Source organism: Nanorana parkeri, unplaced genomic scaffold (assembly GCF_000935625.1).
Source record: "Nanorana parkeri isolate BGI_ZX_2015 unplaced genomic scaffold, ASM93562v1 scaffold46, whole genome shotgun sequence".
NCBI lineage: Eukaryota > Metazoa > Chordata > Amphibia > Anura > Dicroglossidae > Nanorana > Nanorana parkeri.
The window spans coordinates 726,739-753,843 of NW_017306314.1; the positions used below are offsets into that span (position 1 = coordinate 726,739).

At 45.5% G+C, this 27,105-nt stretch overlaps 2 protein-coding genes across 2 annotated transcripts in view; one reads left to right on the forward strand and one right to left on the reverse strand.

Annotated features, from left to right (window-relative positions):
- Positions 1–3,881: 3,881 nt before the first annotated feature.
- LOC108800947 (pecanex-like protein 2) lies at positions 3,882–6,989 on the reverse strand. The gene is made up of 2 exons (XM_018572930.1): positions 6,812–6,989; positions 3,882–4,091 (listed from the first exon to the last, which is right to left on the reverse strand). Exons 1-2 carry the CDS (start codon positions 6,962–6,964, stop codon positions 3,882–3,884), a joined length of 363 nt encoding a protein of 120 aa, XP_018428432.1. The 5' UTR covers positions 6,965–6,989.
- Positions 6,990–8,136: 1,147 nt separating this feature from the next.
- FH (fumarate hydratase) overlaps positions 8,137–27,105 on the forward strand; it is a 31,779-nt gene continuing 12,810 nt past the window's right edge. The window contains exons 1-3 of the mRNA XM_018573004.1: positions 8,137–8,359; positions 20,475–20,609; positions 25,164–25,274. Coding sequence (XP_018428506.1) covers positions 8,252–8,359; positions 20,475–20,609; positions 25,164–25,274 — 354 coding nt within the window. The 5' untranslated portion in view covers positions 8,137–8,251. The remainder of the gene's footprint in view (positions 8,360–20,474; positions 20,610–25,163; positions 25,275–27,105) is intronic.

The window sequence follows — 27,105 nt, forward strand, 5'->3', positions numbered from 1 at the left end:
GCGAATTCAATTTGTGAATTCTATGTCGGTATACTTGCTCTCTAGCTAGGTCATTGTGTTTAAATTACAGTGTGCGTGCATCTCCACAATACTTGTTGCTCAGCCTCTGGATCTTGGCATTCAGTTGTGCTGTCATCTGATACCTATAACGCACCACCCGATTGCTGCGTCCTGCACTTTATCTGACCTGACTGCTGCATTAAGTTTCCTATTGGAAAGGAGTAGCATCGCACCCTTCAGCTACTTATGCAGTCATCCAAACAGTACTGACAGCCTTCCTCCCAATACTTCTCCAATGTTGTGTCTCCTATGCTTAATGCTACAGCTGCTTGTCTCTGCCATGCTTCAGATAGCTGTGTAACAACACTAAAGGGGAGGACCAAACTCATATTGAAGGTGAAGGATTGCTGGAAACAAGCCTCAGGGTCATCATACATGTTACAGTTTTGCACTACATAGTTCTGCCTGGAGTTTACATGTTCTCCCTGTGCTGTGTGGGTTTCCTCCAGGTTCTCCTGTGTCCTCCCACACTCCAAAGACAAGCTGGTAGGTTAAATGGCTCCTATCTACAGTGGCCCTAGTATGTGTGTGCATGTGATATAGCAGACTTACTCTGTAAGTTTCTTGAGGACGGCGACTGATGTGAATAAATAGCATGTTCAGTGTTGCATAAATTATCAGCACTATATAAATACCTGTAATGAATAAATACATTCATTGTGTGTATAATTCTATTTCAGGGGTGTCAAACTAAATGTAATCACGGGCCTCATCAGCATTATGGTTGCCCTAAAAGTGTCAGATGTAAGACTATATAAATGTAAAGGTTCTATGGTGGGCTGTATGGACTCTGAGGTGGCTGTGCGGGGTCTTAGTAGGGCTATGTGGTCTCACCAGGGGTCCCGGTCATTTTCGGTGGGTGCGGACGGAAATTTTTGCCCAGGGCTGTAAACAGGAGCCACGATTCACAGGAAGGCTGCTGGGACCTTGCTGTGGACCTCAGCAGGCTTCCTATGAAGCCCGGCGCCTGGTTACAGCGCCGGCTTCGGTTTAAAAGTTTAAAGCTGCAGGAGAGGTGCGAGGGCCTCATGAAATGGCCTGGCAGGCCAGATTCAGACCGCGGGCCTTGTGTTTGACACATGTGCTCTATGTCAATAAAGTGCTTACCAGTGAGTCTGGGGAAGTTGCAGTGTTGCTTTCCTGATGACTATGAGTAACCTCATCAATTTCCAACTCTGCTTTCCTTGAATTGCTGTAAAAAAGAAGAAACATATCTAATGAAATCCATTCATATATACCTGGCACAGCAGCAGTATTGTCATAAACATCACAATATGATCTAATAAATACCAGAAAGTGTGCTGTAGCATTATTTTTTACACATATGAACATTTCTGTGCAACTATTGATTACCTCCCTCTTTTAATATCTAACACAAAGGTCAGCCCGGCTCCTCACATTTAAGCTAGCCATACACTAGTAAATTTATATACAAATATTAATATGAAAAGCCTTGTCAGAACATTCGATAATGCCATCAGAGACTTGACGAGCATTGTTTGAAATTTTGTTTGGTTTAACATTCAATTTTGGAATGAATGGAGTTTCCCGAACGAAAATCATATTCACTGTTAGAATTTCATTAATTCAAGACAAATTTTCCATCCTGCTCCTTCAATTTTTTTCATCACTTTGGCTGAAAAACATTGTTAATTTGACCCCATTAACTATTAGAAAATCGAGTGAACGATGCGAAATATATATATATTTTTTACAATAGCCTACTATATCCTGTTATATAATACTACTATATACTGAGTTTTGGGTTCACCGGAGGACATTAGTATATGTCCTCCTGTGACCCTGAAGAGAACTATGGTCAAAATAGGTTGCCCATAGTTCTCTTTTAACTCAGCTTCACACAAAACAAATAGGGGTTCATTTATAAATGTTATGCCCACTGTATTGCCAAGCAGATGTCTTTCATACACCACTAGATGGCGCTGACAGGTGTAGGATATTCCTATACACGTCAGTGCCATCTGCGGGCACTAGTGTATGTGAACGATATCTGTGTGAAACTTTTATAAACGAGCCCCATAATGTGGCAACATTAAACGAGCACGCACGCACAGGCCTCGTTCACACCAAGTGTGTTGAGCTACGTTGAAGTACACAAGCTCAACCCAAGGACACTTAAAACACAAATGTGCTCTATGTGCCCTGTTCACACCATACATGTACATTTGTGTGGGCAGAGGAAAAATCACAGGCAGCATTTTGACACAGTGACACAAATATGCAAATCAACGCAACGCTCCTATCAAAATACTAAGAAAAAAAAAAATTAGGATTCTGACCTTTGATTTGACCTGTACAGAAAAAAATGCATTTGTAAAACAGTATAACACAGTGCAACGTGGTGAAAACTGTCAACGTTTTGTCAACGTGCATCAACACATGTATTTTCTCTGTGTTGTTATGTGTGTTAAGTTGAGAACAAGCCCAAAGGTCTTCCACAGAGGACCAAGGAGGACAATATAGTAGGTTTATTGTAATGATGTTTCAGCAATACTGTGGGGTCATTCACCCTGCGAATCTCTGTGTATGTTCACTCTGTGCGCATGGAATCAAAGTGAATGTTCTTAGTATATTTTCTTCTTCAGATCGAAGGTAATATTGAGAAGTACCGCACTATGGCCACTAGATGGTGCCGAGGAACATAAGAAATAATACTTTCCTAAGCTCCTCAGCTCCATCTAGTGGCCTTCATGTGGTATTTTACAAAATGTTACATTCAACCTGAAAAGTATACTATGAACATTCGTTTCTGCCTACATTCACATAGAACGAACATTCATAGAGATTCACCAGGTAAATGGCTCTACAAATGTTTTATAAATACATATGTATGTATTATGTGTGTATATATATATATATATATATATATATAAATATTAGGGATGCACCGATATATCGGCCGCCAAAACATATCGGCCGAAAATGGCACTTTTGGCATTACGCCGAAAGTGCCATTACCTGGCTGATAGAGCGGCGCATCCTATTCTCTCCTCCCCGCTGGGTGCTGCTCTGTGTCCCAGCGGGGAGTAGAGAGAAACTGTGGCAGGCTACTGAGCGATGTGAGCAGCCAGCGTCTCTCCTCCCACACCGTTCAGCCTCCTGTCACAGATCGGCAGAGCGGTGTGTGGGTGGAGACAGCTCTGCTCGCTCAGCCTCCTGTGACAGCTGTCAGGAAGGAGAGCGGTACAAACACTCAGAGATCAGTGATCGCTGAGTGTTTGTACATAATTGAGAACATGTTTACTATAGCCTCAATTATGAATGAATGAGAAGTGATCTACATCACCTCCTGTTCATTCTTGATTGTGGTTATAGTAAACATACTCTGTTCTCATGTTATATATGAACAGGAACACTCAGTATAGAGGATTCCTGTTCATTTATAACTGGGGACACAGAAAAAGAGATTGGGGACTCTGTGTATCTGAGGGCTCTGTGTCATCAATCTCTTTTTCTATTTTAAAAGGGAAATATCAGGGGTCTGTTTAGACCCCTAATATTTCCCCAAAGCCCCAAAAAGTAAAGTAAAAAAATAAAATATTGAATAAAAAAAATGAATAAATATTAACAAATGTAAACGTTTATAAAAAATAAATAACAATAAAATATTTAAAACATTTGAAAAAGTTAAAATAAAAAAATGTTTTGGTTTCGGCCTGACATTTTTTTTACATTTCGGTTTCGTTTCGATTTTGACATTTTCATTTCGGTTCATTTCCAATAAATATATATATTGGATACTGGATACTGTATATCAGAAAAAAAGTAAAGAAAGTTAATAAATACATCAGAAACAAATCTTACCCGTGAGCTGTGTGGTTGCTTGAAATATTGACGCTGCTAGCAGCATCTTTGGCCTTCTTGGCTTTTTCGACGTGTTTTTTATGATTGGCCACCATTCCTTTGTCAAACATTAGATGCAGTCGGAAACTGACAAACTTAATCACTGTAAACAGCACAGTTGTAGATATGCAGTAAAGGCATAGCGTGAGTCTTGTTGCAGGCAAGCCCTGTGAGAAATACAAAAAGTAAACATACTGCAGAGTAAAGCAATGTCACAGAAGCAATGGAATCAGGCCAGGCCAGCCCACAAATCAAAACAAAATTACATTGCATTGGGGTCATTTATCAAAACTGGAGCAGAGAGAATGTGGAGTAGTTGCCTATAGCAACCAATCAGCTTCTCTCTTCAGTGTGTTCATTAAGCTTTGAAAATGAAAGATAGAAACTGATTGGTTGTCGTGTTTTGATAAATAAAGACGCATTAACATACAGGTGCTGAGGGACAGTCCACAAGCCGGAGTGGAGGAGAGTGCAGATTCCTAGGGAAGTGGGGATCAAAGTAAAAGTCCTTTACACAACTCCCCTAGACCAGCAGTGGACAGCTCCGACCCTCCATCTGTGCTTTGACTACAAATCCCAACATGCCTCTTTCTCTGGGAGTCATGCCTGAAACTATCAGTCTTGCAATGCTTCATGGGACTAGTAGTTCTGCAACAACTGGAGGACCCGAGTTGCCCACCCCTTCCCTAGACACTAAGGAGCAGTTAACCCTTGCAGTGCATGGGACACCCACACACAGCACCCAGACGCTGCAAGTGGGAAGGGGTGGGATACCTCTCTGCAGCTTTGGCCACACGAGCACCGTGGGAGGACAGGACACCGCACCTGAGAGGAAACCTGGGAAGCTGCTGCAGTGCAGGTAAGGAAAGACAGCCAGGAGAGAGAAGAGAAAAGAGAGAGACAGCAGAGAGAGAGAGAGAAGAGACAGCAGAGAGAAAGAGAGAGAGGATAAGAGACAGCAGAGAGAAAGAGAAGAGACAGCAGAGAGAAGAGACGGCGGAGAGAGAGAAGAGACAGCTGACAGAAGAGACGGCGGAGAGAGAGAAGAGACAGCTAACAGAAGAGACAGCAGAGAGAGAGAGAAGAGAGACAGCAGAGAGAGAGGAGAAGAGACAGCAGAGGGAGAGGAGAAGAGACAGCAGAGAGAGAGAGAAGAGAGACAGCAGAGAGAGAGGAGAAGAGACAGCAGAGAGAAGAGAGACAGCAGAGAGAGAGGAGAAGAGACAGCAGAGAGACAGCAGAGAGAGAGAAGAGAGACAGCAGAGAGAGAGGAGAAGAGACAGCAGAGAGAAGAGACGGCAGAGAGAGAAGAGACAGCAGACAGAAGAGACAGCAGAGAGAGAGAGAGAAGAGACAGCAGAGAGAGAGAAGAGACAGCAGAGAGACAGGAGAGAGAGAGGAGAAGAGACAGCAGAGAGAGAGGAGAAGAGACAGCAGAGAGAGAGAGAAGAGAGACAGCAGAGAGAGAGAAGAAGAGACAGCAGAGAGAAGAGATGGCGGAGAGAGAAGAGACAGCAGAGAGAGAGAAGAGAGACAGCAGAGAGAGAGGAGAAGAGACAGCAGAGAGAAGAGAGACAGCAGAGAGAGAGGAGAAGAGACAGCAGAGAGACAGCAGAGAGAGAGAAGAGAGACAGCAGAGAGAGAGGAGAAGAGACAGCAGAGAGAAGAGACGGCAGAGAGAGAAGAGACAGCAGACAGAAGAGACAGCAGAGAGAGAGAGAGAAGAGACAGCAGAGAGAGAGAAGAGACAGCAGAGAGACAGGAGAGAGAGAGGAGAAGAGACAGCAGAGAGAGAGGAGAAGAGACAGCAGAGAGAGAGAGAAGAGAGACAGCAGAGAGAGAGAAGAAGAGACAGCAGAGAGAAGAGATGGCGGAGAGAGAAGAGACAGCAGAGAGAGAGAAGAGAGACAGCAGAGAGAGAGAAGAAGAGACAGCAGAGAGAAGAGATGGCGGAGAGAGAAGAGACAGCAGAGAGAGAGAAGAGACAGGAGAGAGAGAGGAGAGACAGCAGAGAGAAAAGAGAGAGAGAAGAGACAGCCAAGAGAGAGGGCCGGTTCACACCACAAAGTCTACGTTCCAGTGTTCAGCCTCTGGAACGCAAGCCGGCCGGCTCCCTGCATTTTTGCATATTGCACTGGACCGAAACGCAGGCACTAATGTGGGCGAGGGGGCGTGGCTGAGGTGCCATTGACTTCAATGCACTACCACGCCCCCTCCTTCCCCTGAACATAGCGAGCCAGCCGGCTTGCGTTCCAGAGGCCGAACGCTCTGCAACGTAGACTTTGTGGTGTGACCCGACCCAGAGAGAGACAGCAGAGAGAGGAGAGAGAGAGATATAGGGTAGAGAGCGAGGAGAGAGAGCACAAGCAAGAGAGAGGCAGCAGTCCTAGATTTTAATGTGCTTGTTTTTTAAATAAAGGTGTTTTTTCGTTGGTAGATCTCATTGAGCTCGCCATTTGAAAAGTAGATCTCCAGATGAACAATTGTGGGCACCCCTGAGCTAGAGGTTCAATTAAAAATCATAATCATAGGCTTACACATTGCAGTGCAGCAAACAAGAGCCATTTAGCTTTTTTGATTACAAACATTAAACAATAAACAGATTCACGCAATATTCAACCATGATTTCTGCATTTTCCAACTGAATACAATTGGAAAATGTGTGAATGTTGGGTGAAAATTCGGTGTAAACCTTAATAAACATGATTGAATAACATAACCCTTCACCTTTAATACATTGTGCTACTTACGCAGATAAAAAGCATGCAGCCAGTGAAGGCAAAATGACAGTCCAGTGACTCCCGTTCTTAGGAGATGTAAATATTGGACATATAGCTTCATGCAGGTCATAGGACATCGCCTATCTGCGATCATGGACTCAACTCACCAAATGCATGGCAAGAGGTAACAGGAGCAGGAACACCCACAGGTACAGGTGACAGATGTTATTGAACTGGCTGTCCTCGGGGTCGTGGTACCATCCTCCTGTCAGAGCAGCCCACACACCTTGACCGAGGATCTGCACGATATGGGAGCCCATGTCTGCCACAGAGAGAGGAGAGGTCCGATAATTACCTCCTATAGACAGAGAGAGGAGAGGTCTGATCATCACCCCCTATAGACAGAGAGAGGAGAGGTCTGATCATCACACCCTATAGACAGAGAGAGGTCCGATCATCATCCCCTATAGACAAAGGAGAGGTCCGATCATCACCTCCTATAGACAGAGAGAGAGGAGAGGTCTGATCATCACACCCTATAGACAGAGAGAGGAGAGGTCCGATCATCACCTCCTATAGACATAGAGAGAGGAGAGGAGGGGTCCGATTATCACCCCCTATAGACAGAGAGAGAAGAGGTCTGATCATCACCCCCTATAGACAGAGAGAGGAGAGGTCTGATCATCAACCCCTATAGACAGAGGAGAGGTCCGATCATCATCCCCTATAGACAGGGAGAGGAGAGGAGGGGTCCGATTATCACCCCCTATAGACAGAGAGAGGAGAGGTCTGATCATCACCCCCTATAGACAGGGGGGGAGAGGTCCGATCATCACCTCCTATATGTAGGGCGAGCTGTGCCGGAGAGCTCCGCGATCATCTTCTTCTCCTGTACACAGAACTGCGCATCACAGTGGGATGAGCATTGACGTAACCGCTGTCTGTGCATATAGCAGAGGGCACACAGCCCGCTCTCAGGGACCCGCAGTACGGCTGTTAGGGGATCACAGGGACCCGCAGTGCGGCTATATAAAGGCATGCAGGTGTACTATTAAGAGTGGCCAGTGGGAGCCCTGATATAGCCGCACCGCGTGTCCCTGAGAGCTTTGACATAGCGTACTGTAGGCCCTTCGGAGGGATATAATATCTCTTCTGCGGGCCCCCGAGAGCCCCAGTCTACCTCTACTGTGGGTCCTTACGTATAGGCTGTGCCAGGGCTCTCAGGGGGCCGTAGTACGGATACCTCAGGGCACACACACTGATCTCTCAGGTGCTCGCAGTTATTCAGTGACTAGAACATGGCACACTCAGCCTGCTCTTGGTACGGATATGTCAGGGCACCCGTGGGTCCCCAGTATGGACATGTCAGGGATCCTAGGGCCCCACAGTGAATAGTGTACTGTATAGACTTTTATTCCCTATTACACGTAATCAGTAAAGGTTGCGGATTCCAATACAGGCGAAAGATCAGTAATCGATTACTCTTCCCTAGCCGTATACTGCGATCCACTCATGTTGACCTGCTTTGTAATCGGCGATTGACTGCTCTGCTCTGGAGTGGGGTGGGCTGCCTGTTGTGTCCTCAGTGTCAGTGTCTGGATATCACCATGCATCGCTCTTTCAGTTCCCTGCAGCTTCTCCGGCACATCACCGGCAACCGGAGGCCGCACTCAGCCGCCATTCGTCTTCAGCTTTCCTGGAAACAAAGCAGAATGGTAAGAACGGATCCTTGTGGTAGTGTCAGTCCATGCAGAGGTCACCTTCCTGAAGGCTTCTTCAGTCCTTGTTCAATGCTACAAGCAGCGTGTAATGTCAGTCATGTGCGGATCATTAGACCCCCTGAAGCTTCGTTTATTAGGCCTCAAAGGGAAACTGTCATGAGACTGTCTTGGAGCCTGCCATTGATCACTGTTCCTTATGAACATGCCTTGGAGACTAGTTGTCATGCTGAGGCATTGGCTTTAAAACTTTCCCATCACAGATCTGTAACAAGAATAGCAATCAGGAGTTCTGACACTCTTATAAGTGACCCAAAATGTATTGATGCCGGAGACAGTGGGGCAGTACAGTTCTGGGCTACACTCCGATACAGCCCTTTGGTGTAGCTGGATGGATGGTGCTCATAGGGACAGGAAGGGAAGGCAACGTGCAGTAGCACATTAGTAGAAGAGAAGTTACCAGCACTTGGTTGAAGATTAAAGTTGATCTATTAGTATCATATGTCAGGAACAGCCAACGTTTTAGGGCCTCGCAAGATCTCTTCCTTAAAGGGACATTAAAGTCTAATCTCTCCATGCTAGTGTAAGGACTTACCTCAAATTATGCCTTTTGATCCGATCATCTTCTTTCCAGTAGTTTTCAGAAGTCCCTCCAGCGCTGGTGCCAATCTCTGATCCAGTGCTGATTGCTGTGTCTGTGCCCCAGTGAGTCTGTGCGACGTGCACGCTCCCAGGCTGTGTGCATTGACTTATCCTGTGTCTCTCCTCTTCTCCCGGCCAAAGATCTGTACTGCGCATGCGTCTGCCCAATGATCCTTTGCGGCCGTCCGAGACTCTTCAGAACTTCGGAGGCGATTATGTGGCAGAGACACACGTACGTTTTAACTTTTTTGGTGACTTAAAAAAAAAATGTTTTTGCATGTATCTACTGCTTGCTAGCAATAGATACATGCAAAAAAAACAAACACAGAGGGTTAAGGCAGTGGTTCACAACCTGTGTAACCTCAGGACCCACTTTGTCCTTGGTCATTAAGTTGCGACCCAAGTCGCACTGCAATGGAACGCACGGCATTAGAGTACCGCGTGTTCCAGTGCGAGGGTATGAAATGTTGGTGGGAGGTGCGTTTGGGTTACCATTCAAATGAATGGCAATGCAACACACCTCCCACACCAGAACGCACAGTAGGTGCGATTACGTGGTACAATGCGTTAATTGCACGGCACTATTTAATTAACGCACTGTACTAGTGTGAACGGGCCCTCAAAAACACTGACAGACACACAACCGCAGACACAATCTCACACACGCATACACACTCCAAAATTTAAAAAAAAAATGTTAAGGTCCAACCAGTCTCCCTACCTTACGAGAACTGGAGTGGATCCTCACACTGAGGTCCAGTGTGGGCTGCTGTGCTGTGACAGAGGTCCATTCATATGTGCATTGCTTGTACAGCTCTTTTGCGCACCCTGTAGAGGTGCCGGGGGCCAGGATGTGATGTCACTCTGGTCCAGGCACCTCTATAGGACATGTGAGAGAGTTGTAAGCAATGCACATATGGATGGGGCTCCCTCGCGGCCACAGTCCCATCCTTAGCTGACACTTGGCGTCGGGCAGCATATTTCGAATGGCTGCTTGGCATAAGAACCGACAGTGCTGCGCTAGGGGGAGGCAGAGTCACGACCCAACAGTTGTGAACCAAGGCTTTAAAGGAGAACTATGGGGTTAGGGCTTTTCCCCATAGTTCTCCTTAGGGTAACGGGAGGACACAAACTAGCGTCCTCCCGTCACCCTAGGCTCAGTATACCGCGAGCTACAGCTCGGGGTATACTGAGGCGCCGCAGCTGTAGCTCGCGGTATACTGAGACGCCGCAGCTGCGTTTGGATCCGCCCAGCTGTGTGAGTGACAGCTGGCTCTGCCTATCTCGAGGCAGAGCCAGCTGTACCCGCCCCCTCCCCCATCCGTTCCGCCAGTCAGCGCTGGCAGATCGGAGCGGGGAGAGGGGAATCCAGCCCCTCCCCTGTCACGGCAGAGAGCTGTGACAGGATTAAGAGGTGAGCGAACGCCGGTATGTGTTCGCTCACCTCCCGATCTACTGAGCCGACCTGTGACAGTCTCATTGTCACAGGTCAGCTAGAACTATGAGGCTGAGTGCAAAGCACTCGCCTCATAGTTCTCCTTTAAGGTGACATAGAATGTGTGAATATACAGAACATAAATACTCTAATAAAACCCATAGCAATCAGGTGTACCCCTCCCCATGATGTCATAATCCTGCTGAAAACCTCAAAAATAGTGTGCAATAAAAACATCCTATGTGTAAATAAAGCTGAGGGCTGTACACAGAACTGACCAGAATCAGGGCTCTAAATGGTGGCAGGTCATAGAGTGAACCTGCACTGCAGCATGGCAGCAGCAGTAGTGTCCCATTTGCCTAGTGATCAGGGAGTATGGCGCTTGGCACAAATACCGCTGCCAGAACGGGTATCACCATTTCTTCTGAAATGCGTTGGGGTCTAGATGTCATACTGATTCATTAACCCCAATACTTTCAGATCACAGATCTGTAACTAGTTTAGCAATCTGGAATTCTGCCATGTTTCTGACACTCATTTACATAATATAAGTTACGGCTCCATGAACCCAAATGTATTGACGCAGGACATGATTGTTTGGAAAGAGGCCAGCAATGGCAGCCTTGGTGTTTTATTTATGACGGTCATTTTAAATATGTTTAAAGTGACACTAAACTCAGGTATTAAAGGAGAACTATGAGATGAGTGATTTCCACTCACCTCATAGTCCTAGCCGACCTGTGACAATGAGACTGTCACAGGTCGGCTTAGTAGATCAGGAGGTGAGCGAACACATACCAGGTTCGCTCACCTCTCGATCCTGTCACGGCTCTCTGCCGTGACAGGGGGGGGCTGGATTCCCCTCTCCCCGCTCCGAGCTGCCAGCGCTGACTGGCGGAACGGACTGGCGGAACGGAAGGGGGCGGGTACAGCTGGCTCTGCCTCTAGATAGGCAGAGCCAGCTGTCACTCACGCAGCTGGGCGGATCCTGTCATCTACATCGGGATCCGCTCCGGCTGCGGCGTCTCAGTATACCGCGAGCTGTAGCTCGTGGTATACTGAGCCTAGGGTGACGGGAGGACGCTAGTTTGTGCCCTCCCGTTACCCTAAGGAGAACTATGGAGAAAAACACTAACCCCATAGTTCTCCTTTTTTAAATGTTAAAAATACATTAAAGAACCTCCACTATTAATAAAGATGGAACTTATTTGTGTGTCACTCAGATGTAGATCCTCAAATCATCTCTGAATTGGCGCTGACACTGTCCTTCCTTCTGGAGGGTGACTACTTTTGTTCCCCATGGTCCCTGTGTATGTTGTAAAGTAGTCACTACTCCAAGCTCCCTCCCGTGATGGACTACAATCTCAGGTTTAGTTTAGTCATTTGTATTGAGATTGTCGTCCATCATGGGAGTGAGCTTGGATCTCTGGGTATATCTGTAAAAAGTAAGTCAAGGCAACTGCACTTGCTGTATTTTTCTGGAAGACATTTCACTGGACATCCAACCAGCTTTCTCAATTCAGAATGACTTGTACAAGAAAATTCTCTGGGAATAAATATATTCACCTACAAATATATTCACAAGGAACCCCTCACCTACTGTTTGGGATTTCCGGTAAGAAGTGCGACAAGGCAACTATATACCGTGCCACAAACACACAGGCGCAATAAGGCAACCCACTCCTCCTCTCTTCTCCCAGCTCGTAGATAGCAGGCTGCTGCACACTGTGCTCAGTCCCTTGTGATCTTGTACTGGACAGGAAGCAGAGCTGAGAGTTGGAGCTGTTCTGAGATATGATGACTGTAAGTGTTTGGGCAGACATGTAGAGAAATACTTTGCTGGGCAATGTATATTTGTTTGATTTGGATTCAGCATTGAAAAAAAGATTGAGCGTTTAATACTAGTTTAACGGCAAGTATTTAGCCTCGAGGAAGCGTTTCATGCTCGTTTATTGGGCTGCAGATACTGTCCCACTCCAATAGTTTTACACATGTATGGCTTTAATTCTAGCGATTTTGCTTTATTCTCCATCTGTGCGTTTAGTATACTTTCAATCCCCTCCTTTTCACACACTTGTGTACTTTCTACATGCGCATGATATTATATAATTGTATCCCACAAGTCAATACTGTACGCAGAAGGTTCAATTCACAAAGCCTAAACACAGCCGCTCTATTTCAGCCGTGGGCTTGTAATTTCCCGAAATCATTGAACTCCGCTGAAAGAAAACGTCACTTTGTTTGGAAAATAAGGGAACTTATCCTGGTGGTTTATCTTTGTGCGTTGAGCCTAGAATCCTAAATATTTAGAGTCAGGTAATACATTTATAGGAAACATACATTTGCAGTAGGACATCATGAATCTAGTAATGTTATTGCAGCATAACTTATTTTTTTTCCTACCCCCACAAGTAAACATTTGGATTTCAACTTTTGTGCTCTTTGCCCTGATAAACAGTAACGGCAGACTAATGTGAACAGCGTATAAAGCAAGGCACCAAGTACCTTGGAGGGTCCCTTAAATTCTCCTATGAGTGACGCTAAGGTTTAGTTCACAACTGCGTGCGTCTGCGCAGTTGCATTGCGATGCGTTTTGACACGTTTGTGATGCGTTTTTTATGTGTTTTTATTTGCTAAAATGCTAATTAGACAATCAGGGTATAGCTTGGCAGTTATCTCCCTCCACTTTCCCATCTTCTGCCGATTTTTATTTTTATAGTTGGGATGCTTGGGATCATAGACCAGTGGGCAGTCCTCCACATATTTTATAAAGATGTCAGCATCCACATCTCTTCTACCTACAAAGAGGAAGTCCCTGGATGATGACACAATCAATTCTGTGTGTTTTTTTGTTTTGTTTTTTGGGATGCGTTCCATTTCATTTTGATGTGTTCCGGCCAGATCAGATGCAGCTAAAATAGGACGAGCCGTATTTTTTCTGACTGCATCGGAACGGAATGGTGTGAATACAGCACAAGAAATCCCACAGGAAAGCATTGTGACGTATTTTGGCTGCAGCAGCCAAACTGATTGGACTGCGTCACAACTGCATATGGTGTGAACTCGCATTAACAGTTTATTGCAAGTTCCAGCAATAAAAGCAAACATTGTTATAGCTGTAATTTGTATAGAAGATAACCTATAGTTGAGTACTCTTTGGCTTCTTACTATAATGTTTTAAAGAGGAACTTCACCCTTATCTTTAAAATGACAATACAGGTGAAACTCGAATAATTAGAATATCGTGCAAAAGTAATTGCAGTAAGTGCTCCAAAGGGGCCCAAACCAAGTACTGAGTACATATGCATGCTTGTACTTTTCAGAGGTCCGATATTGTTCTATGTACAGTCCTTGTTTTATTGATTGCATGTAATAATCTACTTTTTTGAGGTTGTGGATTTGGGGTTCTTGGGGTTTTCATGAGCTGTAAGCCATAATCATCACAATTATGACAAATCACGGCTTGAATTATCTTGCTTTGCATGTAATGAGTCTACCTCATATATCAGTTTCACCTTTTAAGTTGCATTAGTGAAATAAATGAACTTTGCACGATATTCTAATTATTCGAGTTTCACCTGTAAATACACCATCAGTGATGTTTAGTGACAGGATTTCATATCACCATGCACAGCTGCACGCTGATGTGATTTTTAGTGAAAGGGGGTAAATGTCCAATTTAGGCTGGTCCTGTGTTAGCATTTGATTGCCGTATCTCCTAAAGTGTCCCTTTTTGCCGTTCCTCTTGCGGCCTCATCTGGCAGTACTTGTGCATATATACGCTATTTGTAAGGTATTATTGATCCCTCTCTTATGTCACACTTCTCTAGCACTCCCTTAATGGCATCCGTGAAAACTCTGTAGTCAGTGTCTGTGTTCCTTTTCCTCACCTATATAGATGTTATGCCCGCTTTCCCGGTTGTCTGGAATACTTCCTTTTTTTTTTTCCTAGAATTTTTTTTGTATTTCTTTTTGACATATTTTTTTGGAAATAAAATGTAGTTTTGTTAAGTTCTAAACATTGAATGCTGAAAAATATTTAAAATAATGTCTCGGCATTAGTTGCCAAGTAATCCCAGTCTGGGATTATCTTTTTGGCCCCATATACATTAAAATACATTCTAAGTGCTTTTGGAACTGGTTTCTAAACGCACCTGGAAGCATGTAATGTGGTGAATGCACAACTAGCCGTTTAGCAGTATCCAGCTGCATTTGGTTTAGCCGTGCTTACACAAACAAGAATTTTCTGCATCCTGAGGTTTAGCCTGGTTCCACATCGCCAAATGCGGGCCAAACACAGGAACACCTACACCAGGGGTGAGCAACTCCAGCCTTCCTGCTGTCTCTGGGAGTCATTATTATACAGGATTTATAGAGCGGCAACAGTTTGCGCAGCGCTTTACAATATAAGGAAGACATTACAATCACAAAACAATTCAAGACAACATGGTAGGGAGGGCCCTGCCCTTGAGGGCTTACAATCATGCCTTTGGCTGTCAGTTTTACAATTCCTCATGTGACTTGTAGTTCCACAACAGCTGGAGGGCCAGAGTTGCCCACACCTGCTCTAAACACATAACAAAATGATCTGGGTAGCATTAATGTTGTTTCTTCTTCCCAGATAACGTCTCCTGTGAATAATGTAGGAGGCCTTGGAAGATATACATAGGGGAGGGGGATTATCAAAACCGGGGGCAGAGAGAATCTGGAGCAGTTACCCATGGCAACCAATCAGCATCTCTCTACAGTTTGCTCTGGTGAGATTTGACAATGAGAGAGAGATGCTGATTGGCTGCAGTGCAAATCTGCTCAAGTTTTTGCCTGCTCCAGTTTTGATAAATCCCCCCCAGGGTGCCATAGATGACTTCTTTCTGAAGATACGTGTTACATAAGCAGATTGGGAGTTTTGACTGCATTTGTTTATTCTGGTATTGGGCTTATGTGTATTGCTAGTAGTTGAGCCCCAGATCAGCCCCAACTTGACTGGCTATCCAGTGGCATAGAGCCGAGTCACGTCCTTTATGCCAATCAGTCCTGAGTGATACAAGGGTTATGTACCATGGACCAGTGCAGTGTGCAAGGTCAGCTGTGCAAAGCTGGTATATGTAAAGCTGGATATGTACAGGGGTGAGAGAGGTGGAAAATGACAGAGCGCTGCTTGCATAACACACGATGCAGCCAAATAGTTGTAAATAAATGACACATCTGCAGTTAGTTATTAATCCTTTTTTCTCTGCTGTACAGCACATGGCAGCCATTTGTCTGTGGCCCCTTTGATGCTGCATCCAGCTGCGGGGTTTCACAATGAGGAATCAGAAACTGATGATTTTGTTTTTGGGCCGGCAGTAAGGCCTCATTCACACGAGAAAAGGCCGACACATGCAGCTCAGTGCTGCATGCACGGCCGCATCGGGCAGCTCCCGGGAGGGACAGGTGCTGCGTGTGATTAGTACGCAGCCCCTGTGCTTCTCTGTCGGAGTACGCGGCCATACACCACCCTATGCTCGCCCGCCCTGCACGTCTGTGCGGGTGTCCGTACTCGTACGCTGACAGGATGGATCGTGTCTGCATTCGAGCCTGGACACCCGCACCTGTACGGACCTGCGCTTGGGGTGAGCGTAGGGCGGCATATGGCCGCGTATTCCCATATAAAAGGACAGGGGCTGCGTACTAATCACAGGCAGCACCTGTCCTTCCCGGGAGCTGCCCGATGCGGCCGTGCATGCAGCACTGAGCTGTACGTGCCGGCCTTGTGTGAATGAGGCCCAATCGTTCCTTATAGGTCCCAGTGTATCTGTAATTATCCCCTGTAACATGAACAGACTCTTGTAATATGCTGGCAGTCTCTAACAATTTCTTGTAACACATCAGCAGTCTCTTGGAACACCAGAGAGGGATCAATAAAAGTGCAGAAAGAGGACAATGTTACTACTAACTCACTCAGGAAGACTGTCTAGAAAACGCAGGTTACATCTGAACTTTCTCGCCACATCCTTGCAGGAATTGAGATGAATAATAAACTGGAGAACGGTCAGTTCATCCGGCAGGAGTTCATTCTAGAGAAGTTTTGTTCACTGTTTGACAGACTTTTGTCTCCTGTTCCAAGATTTCATTTTCAATTCAGACTTTTTGGCTTAGTCACTGGTCTTGGACCTGATGATGTAAGTTTTGGTGGTTTTAGAGCAGCAGGGAACAAAGGGAGAGGGAGTATGTGCTGCTGCTATATTGTGATCCTGTTGTTTTCTAGCGCATCAGCAAATCACGGGATTTCTTAGAATCTTGCATCAATATCACGACTGCTGTCTTGGAAGCTTGTATCCAAGGCTGACACACCAAGGTACATTACTTGGTAATGTGTGCAAAAGCTGGCCTGTTGAACAATGAAAAAAAAGTTGATATACTCTGTGAAAGCGGATCTCTGGGCAAAAGTACTCTTTAACCCTTGCAGTGGGGCTACCTCTGCACTGCAAGGGTTAAGTGCTCATTTTTGTCCAGGTGCAAAAAAAAAAATTGTACTCACCCGATTCACGGAGCTGGCTTGTTCTTAGACCAGTCCCTGGAGCCTCTCTCCCCGCAGTGATCTAACGATCCTTCAGTCATCACGTTTTATACAGAGTTTATGGGATGTTAGGATGCCGAGGGACATACTATTTCTGCAGCAGAGGAAGGGACAGGCTTCAGGAACCGGAGTAACAGCCATCGGCAGGGCAGCCATCAGGGGGTACGGCCGATACTCATGTAAGGGGCCCGAGCAGCCTAGGGGGCCCGCCCGGGTCCCTTACATGACTATCGGCCGACGGTGAAGGGCGAGGAGGCGGAGGCCTGGCCCTAGCAGTGCAGGGCCCCAGCATTGCCGCTCCAGCGGCTTTGAGACAAGCTGGGGCCCCATCAGTGACGCTGCTCGTCTGATGTCGAACTGGCCGGAAGTGACGTCACTTCTGGCTGGTCCGGCGGCAGATGAGGCCATGTGTGCAGGTAAGAGGAGCTAGGAAGGAAGGAAAGGAGGGATGCAGCCCTGACCAGCCCACCTGAGACCCCTTCAGAGCCCACCATAGACAGTCGCAGATGGTCTGTGCAGCATCTATGGTGGGCTCTGCTGGGTCACTCTCGGGTGGGTCCTGTGTCCAGCGCGTCCCTAAGCCCTGTGTCCCTGTTGGTGATTTTGAATGACCGTTGTCATTAAAACTTATTGAATCTACATTTGGAGTGCTGGTGACATCCTTTGGAATTACTACTTGACTACACGGTGCCTCCGTGGTCACTACAAGCACCCTATTACAGACATCATCTCCTAGGAGATCCGGTAAGGAGTGCAGTAAGACGCACACAATTTTTTTTTTTTTTGGTGGTGCAATTTAAGCCCTGTGTCCAGCGCGTCACTAAGACCTGCGGCGTGTGGAGGTGGGGCCCGGCCTAAAGCCGTGTAAGGGGCCCCAAAATTTCTGATGGCTGCCCTGGCCATCGGCTCCGAGGATTAGGTGAGTATAACTTTTTGTTTTTAACATCTAGATGAAAACAAGCACTTAACCCTTGCATTGCGCAGGTGACCCCGCTGCAAGGGTTAAGAGCACTTTTGCCTGGAGTTCTTCTTTAACTAATATTAGTCATGTATAACCCATTTCTTCAGCTCAACACTTATTTTTAGATGTCTAAAATATGTATTTACCGCACAGGGTTTTAATGTAGTGGGGTATTTGTAATGTCATAATTTCCATTTCAGTATTTTTATTTAGTCTTCAATAAAAAAAAAAAATACAATCCAACATCTAGTCAGGTACATAAAGTACACAGGAGGTCAGAAGGTGAGGTTCACACAGTAGTTAGTCAATACTTAAGTTAGTTGAGTATAAGTTAACCAAGCGTCTACGCTAAGGGTACACCTCAACAGGATGCCACGGGGGGAATAAACGACCCCTTCGTGATTCCCCCCCCCCATGGAAAGGCAGCGACCATTTTGTTCTCCTTTTCTCCCCTCCTTCCTTCTTCTGCTGTTTTCCCGCTCCTTTTTTTGGCTCTCTCCCAATAGGATTGGTCATGGCAATATCCAGGCAGACTTACCTTAGCTTAGGCGGGAAAAAGCTGCTGGCTTCAACGACCTCTGATTGGCTGAAGAGGGTTATAAATAAACAGACCTTTGTGACCTTCTCACCTTTCTCCAGCTGACATCCAGAGTAGCTCCCCGCCCTCCCACTCCTATATACGTTTCAAGACATTTCTGTTGCGGCATTGTTTATGTGGTCCGTCACCTCCCTGAGGGGGACATCTTAAAAGATGTTGAAAACTGTTTATTATTATTGGTGCACTTGGGCCTTTCTAGCCAAGCACTAGTTATGTAATTGAAGTTATGCTATTTATTTATTTATATATATTTTAATATATTGAGTAAACCAATAAAAAAATGCCGCGGCCATTTCTTGCCACTTGGAGAGTGCTTGTTTTATTTTAGTAATATAAAAGGTTTGCTTGGTTTGAATGTCGCTTGCTTTTCCATGGGGGCAGTAGTATGTAACAAGGTGAAGCTAGGACCCTGTAGTGAAAACTATTATGGGGCCCAAAAGGTATAAGTGTAGGGTGGATCCATGCTGCAAAGTGACAAGGAGACATAGTGCAAGGAAGACGAGTAAAGAAGAAAGTGGAAAGAGAAGGGGATGAATAGACCAGCCATTTCATGGGGCTGTTAGATGAAGGGGTATCTGTGTTGTAGCCTAATGACCAAGAAAGTTGCATTATAATATACATTGGAAGCCAGGGGTAGGCAATCTCTGCACTCCATCTGTTGTGGAGCTACAACTCCCATGGGGCATTGCAAGACTAACAGGCACAGACATGATTTCCGGAGGCAGCGGCATGATAGGATTTGTAATTCCAGCACAGGTTGAGGGCCGAGGTTGCCTACTCCTGTTGAATGCTAAACTCTGGGCAGGTATGAAGAAGCACACTTTAAATCCCAGCTCCGGCTTAGAGCTGCTTTTGTTATTTTTTAAGACCCGGTCATGTAGTTGTCGCAAAAAGAATTGTTGATGGATTTGTTGTAAAATAATTTTTACGTAGAACCAGCATAAGTACTTGGATCTGCCTTTATATTAGGGCTCCAACTAATTATTTTCATAATCGATTAGTTGGCCGATTTATTTTTTCTATTAATCGGATAAAAAGATAAAACAAAATCCTCAAATGGAGTGTTACAAACATCAAGTTTACTTCAGAATAAAACTGCAGGCACAATTTTTTGCAGTCGCACCGCACTGGAACACACGGCATTGTGGTACCCTTCGTACCAGTGTAGGCGACCACACTGTGGGTGGGAGGCGCATTTGGGGTGCCAGTGAAATGAATGGCACTGCAATACACTCCCTACAGCAGAATTTGGCCAGTCGGGCCAAAACCGAAAATGACTTTTTTCCCCACCTTTTGTGTTTTTAAAAATAATTGTTTTGTAAGGACATGGCGCTTGAATAACTTCAGCCAGGGAATGACAGCTGCCAGTGGCAAGATTCCACAGACGGCGACTGAATGTAAATACAGCAGGGAGTGGGTTGGTGCAATAGCCAGCCTGCTATTGGCCATTTCAAATTGCAATAGCCAATAGCATACACGCCCACTGCTTGCTGTGCCCTCCTCCCAGCATGAAGGCGAGAGCTAGGGGATCCAACCAGCTAATCGATAGCGAGAATAGTTGACAACTATTCTGATTATTGATTTAATCAATTAGTTGGTTGCAGCCCTACTTTATATTGGCACTCAGAATGAGAGAGGGAAACTCAGAACTCAGAGCACAGCTTCTTACATGTAACATGCTTACAGGAGACCAAATCACAGGTATGACCTAATCAGTATGCTTCTGCTCTTTCACTGTCCAATCACATAGAGGGGGAGAAGGTCCTGGAAAAGGCTGTACTGCATTTCTATCTCTTTGCCTGGAGTTTGGTTTTAATGAATGACATTAATAAATCTTTTATAAATCCATTTGAAGTTCAGCTGAAATATCTAACGCACATGACGTGGACTGATGTAACAAAAACTGTGTCATTTCAGGCCAGTTCAGAATCCTATCGAATTGAATCTGACACGTTTGGCGAGCTTAAAGTCCCCAACAACAAGTACTACGGAGCTCAAACTGTTCGATCAACAATGAATTTCAAAATCGGAGGTGTGACGGAACGCATGCCAGTAAGTACAAGGAGATAAGTTATCCCATTGATGGGACGCCACAGATCTTTTTGTAGGAATACATATATAACTCAAATGTCTGCCAAAAGCTTTGTCATTCCCTTTAAGCAGCCAAGCTGTCAATCTAATACCTGTGTAGAAGCTTGTAAGATGCCATGGATATCACTGTTCCTACAATGTTAATCTTCTAAATCGGTTATGACCGTGCTGATTCTACAATGTGCCTATTGGGCCAGTTTGTACTAGTGTTTAAAGAAGATCTCTAGGTTTTTCTTAAAGGAGAACTATGGGGTCAGGGCTTTTCCCCATAGTTCTCCTTAGGGTAACGGGAGGACACAAACTAGCGTCCTCCCGTCACCCTAGGCTCAGTATACCGCGAGCTACAGCTCGCGGTATACTGAGACGCCGGAGCGGATCCCGACATCGACGTCGAGATCCGCCCAGCTGCGTGAGTGACAGCTGGCTCTGCCTATTTGTACCCGCCTCCTCCCCCGTCCGTTCCGCCAGTCAGCGCTGGCGGATCGGAGAGGGGAATCCAGCCCCTCCCCATGTCACGGCAGAGAGCCGTGACAGGATCGAGAGCTGAGCGAACGCCGGTATGTGTTCTCTCACCTCCTGATCTACTGAGCCGACCTGTGACAGTCTCATTGTCACAGGTTGGCTAGAACTATGAGGTGAGTGAAAAGCACTCACCTCATAGTTCTCTTTTAATCAACCCTTTCAGTGAGGCTACCCCTTGCACTGCAGGTGGTAAGTGCTTCTTTGCTCTAGGGGCAAAAATAAAGAAGATGCACTCACCCAATTCTTGTTTAAAGAAGCGGCATTGAATGCTCACCTCTCCGCTCCTCTGCTCCGGATGTAGCATGTCCCTCGTTGTCCTCATGTTTAATGGACATGCAGGGACCAGTCTAGCAGCCAGGCAGGGCCAAGTATCGAGCGACTATTTTTTTCCCGTCCCTATACCAATATGAGCAGTTAACCCTTGCAGTGTGTGGGTAGCCCCACTGCAGGGGTTAATGAAGAACTCCGGCAGTATAAAACAACCCCTGCAGTGGGGCTACCACCACCCTGCAAGAGTTAGATGCTTGTTTTCATCTAAGAAGATATACTCACCTGAACCTTGGTCCTGCCTGGCTGCTAGATCGGTCCCCGCAGCCTCTCCCCCCCTTTCCCCACACACACACCAAAGATGGAATGTCCCTTGGCGTCTTCACGTCTAGGAGCCCTAAGAGAGGTAAGAGCGTGGTTACCGTGCTGTTCTCAAAAGAGAGAAAACGCAATTAAAAAGGCCCAAAACCGCGCTGATCAGCACGGTTCCATTGAAAGCTGTATGGAAACCGCACCGATCAGCGCAGCAAAAATAGTGCAGGGAGCAGTTTGGATCGCACGGACCCGTGCAGTCGCATGGAAGGTTCCCATAGCAATGTATGAGATTGTTCTTGTCGGCGGATCCGTGCGGCCTGAACCGCCCTGCTGTGAACGGGGTCTAAAGACTGCGACACGATTTTCGCTTCGACGCGTCCGCTTGCGAGAACTCGCATAGCTGAGCGTACCGAGATGAAAAGTTTAATTTCGTATAAATCCGCGTGTCACAATGGGAGCTCAGTCAGATTGTTACGTGCGAGTCGATTGGCTAAAGATGCAGTCATTCATCTGGCTGCACTCCGCTCAGACACTGCATGCGAAGCTCCATGCCTGACAGCTTTGCTGCGCTCTGCACGGCTTTGCATGCAGTGTGTCACAGGCTTAATACGCTAATACACTATATTAGATGTGATGACTTGCGGATCCTTAAACCAACCAATATAGTGTATTAGCATATTGAGATGCCAAGGGACATTCTATCTTTGGAGTGGAGGGGATGAGAGGCTGCATGGACTGATCTAGCAGCCAGGCGAGAATGAGGTTCAGGTGAGTACATCTTTGTTATTTTAGACCCTAGATGAAAACAAGCCGCACTGCAAGGGTTAAGTTTTCTTCTACCTGGATTTTTTTAAAGCACTCTATCTGTGTAATTTATAATTGGCTCCTGCAATGCCTGTCTTCCATAACTTGATTAGCAATTACGACATGGAATGCAGCATTTTTAAGGGGAAAAAACACTTGATATGTTTGTTTTTTCTCCCACACCCTGAACGTTTTTGATAATGAATTCCTGAATAACCGAGTTACATCCAAAGCTCAACAAATGTAGGTACCGGAATCACTCAAGCTGTGGTGTAGATTTCATGTTAATGGGTCTCATCGGGGATGTCGGTGCCAGTCCGGAGGTTATTGGCACGGATGTCTGCATTCGATAAGAAGATGTGGAATCGAATGTCTCGGTACAATATTGTATCATTTCCTTACCATCTTGTCTTAAATTGTATTGTGACTGTAATGTCTTCCTAATATTGTAAAGCGCTGTGCAAACTATTGGCGCTCTATAAATCCTGTATAATAATAATAATTTCTAGATGTGTTCCATCCCACATGTCTCTGATGCAGTGCTGAGAGCTGCAGATCACTATCGTTTTTCAATCACTATCTGACCTAAGTCTTGCAGTCTCTTCATTAATCAGCAATGACTTTTACTGTCTTGTCAAAAATAAGCCGGCAGCTTGTGAGCCTCCATCAAAGGCCGTCCTGTGACCTGCTGTGCCAGGGATGTATTGGTTTTCAGCTTCCACATATTTGCTATGTATAATGTTCTAAATATATCTACCAGTGGGTTCAGTGTCATCATCTGTGTATAAAAGAACATTTGAAATATCCTCCCAAGGCTTTGTATTGGTCAGTAAGGCCTCCACTAGGTTGACTTGAGATGGGTGGGCATGGTTAACCGGGACTTTTACAGGAAGAATCACATTTGCAGGCACGTAAAGGGAAATTCCACCTTTTTGCAAAAAAATAATAAATGAAGAATGTGCATTTATTTTGCATAGGAGCCAATAAAGCATTGCAACCATGATCAGTAAGGTTGGGCACACACCTTACAACCATTGCAAGACTTTTGTCTTGCGATGGTTGTAAGGTACTTAAAAAAAACGTACGATCTGCCCATCTTGCATAGGCAGATCGTACTTGCGATGATTGCAAGCCACGCCCCCTGAGGGGCGGGCTTCCGATGACCGCAATGCCGAACGGGCAGTGTGCGCTTGCGCACACCGGCCCGTCCGGCTTTTATCTTACGAACATGCTACACACCCGCCGAACATCGTACGATGCTCAGCAGGTTTTGAAACATGTTCGTAAGTTTAAAGTCGTGCGACCTTACAGTAGTAGAGGTCGCACGGCTTCCACACACCTTACGATAATCGTACGATCGCGGGATTTCCCGCCATTATCGTACGATTATTGTAAGGTGTGTGGGGACCTTTTAGTCTCGTGTGCATTGCTCTGGCTCCTGCAGGCTGTTCCCATGTCTGAACTGAGGTACGGACATGCAGTAACATGGGAGAAAGTGTCGGTGGGCAACAAGTGTCATGATCTCACTGCACTGGTATTCCATTGAACAGTACAAGTCAATGTGCCGTGGTGGCTGATGGAACCTGTAGTTTCTCCATTCACAGATCCTGTCAAGGGATCTGTGAATGGATGATGTTCCTGTGTGGGTGGAGCTACACATAGTTGTGCTGAATTCCAAAAGGTAAACAAGCATGCGGCCTGAAGAACCCCACGATTCAGGGGGGGAGGCATCGGACATGTTTCATTTTATGCCCTTGACATGGTCGGAAAGTAAGTCAGAACTAAACCTGCCAGCACTTTTGCATCTAATCATTTTCACCAAAGGTAACCACCTTGGTTACTATGCACAGCTGCTCCAGATTCTGTCATATTATCCAATGGAAGGGGAAATAAACTTCTTCTAGGTGTAGAAGATTGGAGCTCTAAACTCCACCTGAAGCCAAAACCTTTTTTTAGTTTTTGGATGGAGTGGGATTGGAATACCTGTCAGGTTTTTATTGTTGTCTGTGTCCCTATTTTCACCCTGATTCACCTTCTCTATTTGTCCTGGACATCGTTATCACTGAAAGTGAAAGAAAATCCCACATTTTGGGTTGTCATCAGAACAGGAATAGATATGAAATCTTCCAATGGGGATTTTCCTCACTTTGAAAGGATTACCTCTAACTTCCTGTTGTGGGTATTGGACAGGAAGTGAATTGAAACCTTCACCAATGGGACACAAATGGCAAAAAAAAGCTGATGGTGTTATAGCCCTCCATTACTCTATTCAAAACTTTAAAAAAAAATGTTTGGTTTCAGTTCTACTTTTAAGTTTCTGCAATGCAAAGAAGGATGAGAAGAAACATATCTTCAAAACCCATACAAAGGTATGGAAGCCGTACTGAGAAAGAGAGAGAAACAAAGGGGGACAGATTGGGATTGGTGTTGCTGTCTTTACATTGGATGTGGTAACAATATACTCTCTGAGTTGTATAGACTCTAATTCTTCTATAGCACAGTTGTACTTGCAGTATAAATAATTGTTGTATTACAAAGTGGCTGAATTTTAGCTGTTTTTGGGGTGCAGCTGTAAACTACTTAAACATATTTATTTATTTTTTATAGATACCGGTCATAAGAGCATTTGGAATCTTGAAAAAGGCTGCTGCCGAAGTAAATAAGGATTATGGGCTTGATCCTAAAATTGCAGATTACATTTCCAAAGCTGCTGATGAGGTAAACCATAATCTACCTGTGTGACAAAAAGTTGTCTATTACTATGGAGGAGCAGTTTTGTCATCCTAGGACAAGTCTACAGAACACCTCTGTTTCTCTTCTCTATAAAATAGGGAAAAAGGTGTTCTGTAGTCCCCTAAAAAGTAGCTGGGCAGGGTACCTAAGACTGTTTGAGGTAATGCTGCAGAGTGCACTAGATTTCTGGCAGGATTAAGTTATTTTTTTACAGGTATCGAACAGATACAAAAAAAACTGTTCAATTCTTTTATTTAACAGACCAAAATGAAGCAAATAAGAGCAGTTGATTGTTAGGGTTTACTTACATTTTACATCTTCAAATGGACACCCTCCCCTTTTCTCTGCTAAGGACTCGCTCGATCCCCCTTACAATAGCCTTACCAGCACTCCCTCACTGCACCTTCCTCCTCCGCAGCCCTCCACAATTCCTGGCAGTATGGAGAAGCAGGTGACCTCTTTCCTGTGACAGTGCTCGAGGTCTAGCAGCCAATTGCTAGGCTCAAGCACTGTCACATGACTGGGGAAGTGACATCACCCCTGTTCTGGGCCTCCAACCATGTAAAAGAAAATTGCAGTGCATTTTTTTTTTTAAACATTCCAGTAAGCCTTAGTGCAATTTGATTTACTTAAAACTAGGGATGTCCCGATAGCGATGCCAGCATCGGAATCGGGCCCGATACAGGGCATTTTGACAAGTACCTGTACTTGTCAAAATGCCCCGATGCCTAGCGCCGAAGCTTGCGCTGTTTTTTAATTTTTTTTTACCGTCCGTGGGGTCCTTTTTACCGTCCTCTGGGCAGGCTGGAGGAGCGTCGTGTCACTGCTGTGGGCGGCGCTCCAGGTGGGGTCCTAATGTGGTTGTCCAGCGACTGCCCAGAGGACTCCGCCTGTAGCTCCGCCCACAACAGTGACGCGATTCTCAGCTGCTCAGCGCCGCCGACGTCCGTGGGTAAAAAATGTCACCTGTCCCTTTTAAGAAAAAGTATCAGTAATTGGTATCGGCAAGTACATGAGGGCCAGTACTTGTACTTGGTCTTAAAAAAGTGGCATCGGGACATCCCTACTTAAAACATACAAGGAGGTGCTCATATGAACATTTTATTAGTAAATGAAGGCTCTTGAGAAAACTGTGATTTGGGTATTTGTTTACTCAATAAACAAAAGTTTTCATGAATCAATTGAAGAATAACTGCAGATAACCTTTCCTCAAGCTTAAAACCTAGCTAGACTGTAAATTGGGATGCACCAATACCAGTGTCATTATCGGTGCCGATACCGCGCATTTTCACAAGTACTCGTACGTGTGATAATGCCCCGATACTAAGTGCATATACCGGCGCTTTCAATTTTTTAAACGCAAGCGGCTGCTGTAAGGTCCCCCGCTTGCTGGGGACTTCACGGCAGCCTTGTGGCGCTGGCCGATCGAACATCTCCTCCTTGTACAGCCCTGGTGAGACCTGCACCCACCCGCACTGCCCCAGTAAGAAACACAGGTTATGTAGCTTTATATTATTCCGCATTACTGTATAATGTATTGCTGGGACTTGCAGTCATATATATAGCTGGTGGTATTCTGCATTGCTATATAATGTATTGCTGGGATTTGTAGTCCCTCTACAGCTTGGAGACCGTGGCAGAACTGCCAGGGCCGCAGAAGCTGCAGCTGTGACTAGGCCCTGGCGCTCCACCACTGTCCTAAAATCCCTAATCTCTGTGGTTTTAGAAAAACCATCACATGACACTAAAAATGGTATCCGTAATTGATATTGGTGAATACTTAATCAGTACTCGTACTCGGTCTTGGGAAAATGCT

Excerpts from the sequence above, each read along its gene's own strand:
- LOC108800947 (XM_018572930.1), bottom strand. The coding sequence starts at position 6,964 with ATGGGCTCCCATATCGTGCAGATCCTCGGTCAAGGTGTGTGGGCTGCT. Across the intron at positions 4,092-6,811 it reads TACCTCTTGCCATGCATTTG|GGCTTGCCTGCAACAAGACT; the intron begins GTGAGTTGAGTC and ends TATTTCTCACAG.